Source organism: Alexandromys fortis, unplaced genomic scaffold (genome assembly GCF_014885135.2).
Source record: "Alexandromys fortis isolate MF-2015 unplaced genomic scaffold, M_Fortis_MF-2015_v1.1 scaffold_206, whole genome shotgun sequence".
In the NCBI taxonomy this organism is placed as follows: domain Eukaryota; kingdom Metazoa; phylum Chordata; class Mammalia; order Rodentia; family Cricetidae; genus Alexandromys; species Alexandromys fortis.
In genome coordinates, this window is record NW_026068097.1 from 2,461,804 (window position 1) to 2,465,493 (window position 3,690).

Here is a 3,690-nt window from a genome sequence, read left to right on the forward strand (position 1 = left end):
GTGGGTTCCCAGGAGGGAGACCATCAGGCTGGGCTTTCTACATCCGGGGGCCTGGGGGACTCAGAGTCATTTTGTGGATTCCCAGGAGGGAGACCATCAGGCTGGGCTTCCTACATCTGGGGCCTGGGGGGCTTGGAGACATTTTGTGAGGTTCCCAGGAGGGAGACCATCAGGCTGGGCTTCCTACATCTGGGGCCTGGGGGGCTTGGAGCCATTTTGTGAGGTTCCCGGGTGGGAGACCATCAGGCAACTCATCCTGCATTGGGCACCTTGGAGGCTAAAGTCCTAATTTGTGGTTCCTGGGGTCCGTCAGAGGGCTCTTCCTGCTCCCTGGAATTGGGAGCCTGGAGCCGTTTTATGACCTGACTAGAAGGGTGAAGGCCATGCCGTGTTTTCTGAGTGGAGGGGAGCAGTTTCTGGGTCATCAGAGGCCCCTTTAGAAGAGAAAGTTGTCAAACATGCTAGTGTTGACCCTTTGCTTAGCTTTGGAGTTGGCCTTAACTTTGGAGTTGGCTAGGAGCAAGTTCAAGAGTTGCCTAGACAGAAGCTCCTCCCATTTCCATGGTGAAGGTCAGTTGGGAGAGTAGACAGGGGAAGAAGCTCCAGAGAGAGGGGCCTACAGAGTTTCTACTGTGTCCCGGTAGTGAGCACTGCAACAAATGAGGGCCCAGTTGCCCTAAAAACATTGAACTAAGTCAGTCACTGTAGACAAAGGAGCGATGTTTTTCTCCTCTTTGGTTTGTTGTTCTGTTTCTTGAGACAGGGTTCCTTGGTGTGAGATTGGGCTGTCCTGGAACCAGCTGTGTCGACCAGGCTGGCCTCGAAGTCAGTGAGGTCTGCCTGCCTCAGCCTCGCTAGTGTCGAGATAAAAGGCTTGTGCCACCACCTCCGCTCCTCTCAAAGGAGTGACTTATAAGGGGACCGGTTAACCTGACAGTGGCTTTGCATTCAGCTTGTCTGCGGGACCCTGCTGGACTGAAGAAACGCGCTCTGCCTAGAAGGTACCCAGATGGTATTTCCACTGTGGTGCACCTGAAGGAATTCACCTGTTTCCCCTCCTTCCTCTTGTATGTGATGTGCCTTTCCTTCTATTGCACTCTGTGAAGGAGGAGGGGGATTTGTCCTGGGGTAAGGCCTCAGAGATGTAGTGGGAAGGATCCAGGGCCACCAAGGGGAAACAGTCAGACCTCTGATATAAGACATACAAAAGCAGCCCTTGCTGTCAGCACAGACTAGGCCAACTGTGGAATGCAGGTATCACCTCTGACTTGGGGTTGAGGGGATGAGGTGGAGGCTCACAGGTGGCTTGGACCTGAAAGATGGATCTGAGAGTCGGGAAGGGCGTTGTGAGGAACAAGGAGGAAGGAAACTTCAGAATGTGTGAGAAAATGCAGGGCCTGCCCCCTTTGCCCATCTTGAGCAGTAGGGGCCCTGGCATATCCAGAGTGGAGACAAATTCACTTCTATGTCCTTTCTCAAGACTGTGAGCCTTTTCAGCATCGGGGACCACCACAGCCCAGAGGGGAGCAGGCCTGATCGCCAGAGGTGATATCCATTTTCCATCAGGACTCCAGGTGAGCTGTCACGTCGGAAATGAACATGCAAAGAGGGCCCCGTTCCCCAAACAAGAAGACTTCATAAAGCATGGGCACCGCTCTTCTCATGCCGGGCGTGGGAGGGTGCAAATGGGGGCTTCTGTGCCTGGCTTCCTTGGACTGCATGCCTTGGGTTGAGAACTCTACCGGGAATGATGACCTTGTTCCTAGGGTTGATATCAGATCAGCAGTGGCAGCCACGTCTAGAGAGCAGCGGGATTCTGCAGAGTGTGGGCCTCCCCCTGAGGACTGAATCTGAAGGGAAGAGCCAGAGGACCTCACTGGCTGGGTACGACCCGGATTCGATGCCCAGGGGCACCAAGGGTTTGCGTACTTCAGCACCCTAGAGTCCTTGTAGAGGTGGGAGCCCTGTAGAGATGAGCCCTGGACAAGTGGCCATCATGGCTGTTCCCCCACAGGAGTTGATGGGCTGTACCACCAGCTCTTTTCTCCTGAGAGGATGGTTATAGGGCCGCCAGGTGTGGAACTTCACCGGAGCAGGAGACCTTGTCTGAGCCGAGTTCTTGGTTAAGTCAGCCCCTGGGAGGTTCCAGGAAAGGATCCCAGGAGGCAAGTGAAGGAGACAGTGGTCCCTCCAAGGACTTCCCTGAAGCCCTGTCTCACAGACAGTCCTGGGAGGGGCTGCAGGGCTGAGTCTTCTGCCCTGGTTCCAGGGAATAGTCTAAGGGAGCTGAGGGGCCTGCTAAGAGCACCTTGGCCTGGGTCATCAGAGGGAGGCTCGGGTCTGTGAGGAATCATGGTGAGAGTTGAGAGAGTCCCATCAGCCAAAGACAGAGAGTACTGCCTACCTACCTGCCTTCCTGATGGCTGTGGGAAAATGGAGACTTTCTTCCCCTCTCCCATTCTTCTTTCTTTCTTATAGGCATAGTCTCTTGCCTTGAAGACGTGGGACCCAGGGGTCACAGGGAAGCTCCCGGAACAAGCCATTGACATAGGTGAGAATCGGGCTGGTAGACTGTTCTAGACCAAATGAATCACACTGAATCGACCTAGCTCTTTTAGCTCCCCCAAACCCTGCCCCCCCAACAGGTGTCAGGAGGTCTAAGGTGTCCTCACTGCCTTCTGTTCCCTCTCAGAGACACAGAAACTTGTTTTGAGACTTTACCTCACACGAGAAGAAGCACACACCTGGGGAGCTTCCAGCCTCTCAGAGGCACAAGCAGTACCAGAGTCCTTTGGCCATAAGTGCACTCCCCAGGCAAAATCCTGTGACAGGTGCTTTTTGAGAATTGCCCAGGGAATAACTGTCAGAGTCCTCTCATCCTCCCCCTTCCTCCCCCAGGTCTGTGAGTCTTCATCTCTGTGAACCACACCTGCCTGTCCTGCCTGTGTTCCCAAGGGAACTCAGCATGGATCCTACCACGATCAGCCAGGGCCTCCACCTCCCTGACAGCGCTCAGTCCCAAAGGGAGGCAAGGGATCTGGTGGGAGCCCAGGTCCCCATATCTGAGGCAGGGGAGGAGGAGGCCACTGCCACCACCTCGGGGTGTGTGTCCCTTGGAGGAATGCTGAGTTCTCCCCACAGTGCTCAGAGAGCCTCCTCTTCTCCCACCGCCATGGGCTTCATTGCAGTGGCACCATCTGCTCAGGCCTCTGGCAATCAATCTAGCCATGTGGCTAACCCCGAGTCTCCACTGCAGAATGGGCTCAATAACAAGATCGTGGATTTGGTTCTCTTCCTGCTCCTCAAGTACAGGAGGAAGGAGATAGCAACTAGGGCAGAAATTCTGCACATGGTCATCGGAGATCATGAGGTACACTATTCCATGATCTTTACGAAGGCCGCTGACTGCATGCGGCTGATGTTTGGCCTTGAGATAATAGAAAATAACCCTCTTGGGAACCCCCTTGTCCACTCTTACTCTCTTGTCCATGCTCTTGGGATCACCTATGATGGGATGCAGCATGGTTTCCCAGGCATACCCAAGACAGGCCTGGTAATAGTCATACTGTGCATCATCTTCATAGAGGACGACTGTGTCAGTGAGGAGGTGTTGTGGCGTATATTGAATAGGATGGGGCTCTATGCCGGGAGGGATCATTTCATGTGCGGGGAGCCCAGGAGACTCATCAC

The 3,690-nt window shown here is 54.3% G+C and overlaps 1 protein-coding gene across 1 annotated transcript in view; it reads left to right on the plus strand.

Annotated features, from left to right (window-relative positions):
• The first annotated feature begins 102 nt into the window (after positions 1–102).
• LOC126489388 (melanoma-associated antigen 11-like) overlaps positions 103–3,690 on the plus strand; it is a 20,917-nt gene continuing 17,329 nt past the window's right edge. The window contains exons 1-4 of the mRNA XM_050123620.1: positions 103–1,574; positions 1,767–1,884; positions 2,479–2,551; positions 2,899–3,689. Of these exons, the coding sequence (XP_049979577.1) occupies positions 2,966–3,689 (724 nt within the window). The 5' untranslated portion in view covers positions 103–1,574; positions 1,767–1,884; positions 2,479–2,551; positions 2,899–2,965. The remainder of the gene's footprint in view (positions 1,575–1,766; positions 1,885–2,478; positions 2,552–2,898; position 3,690) is intronic.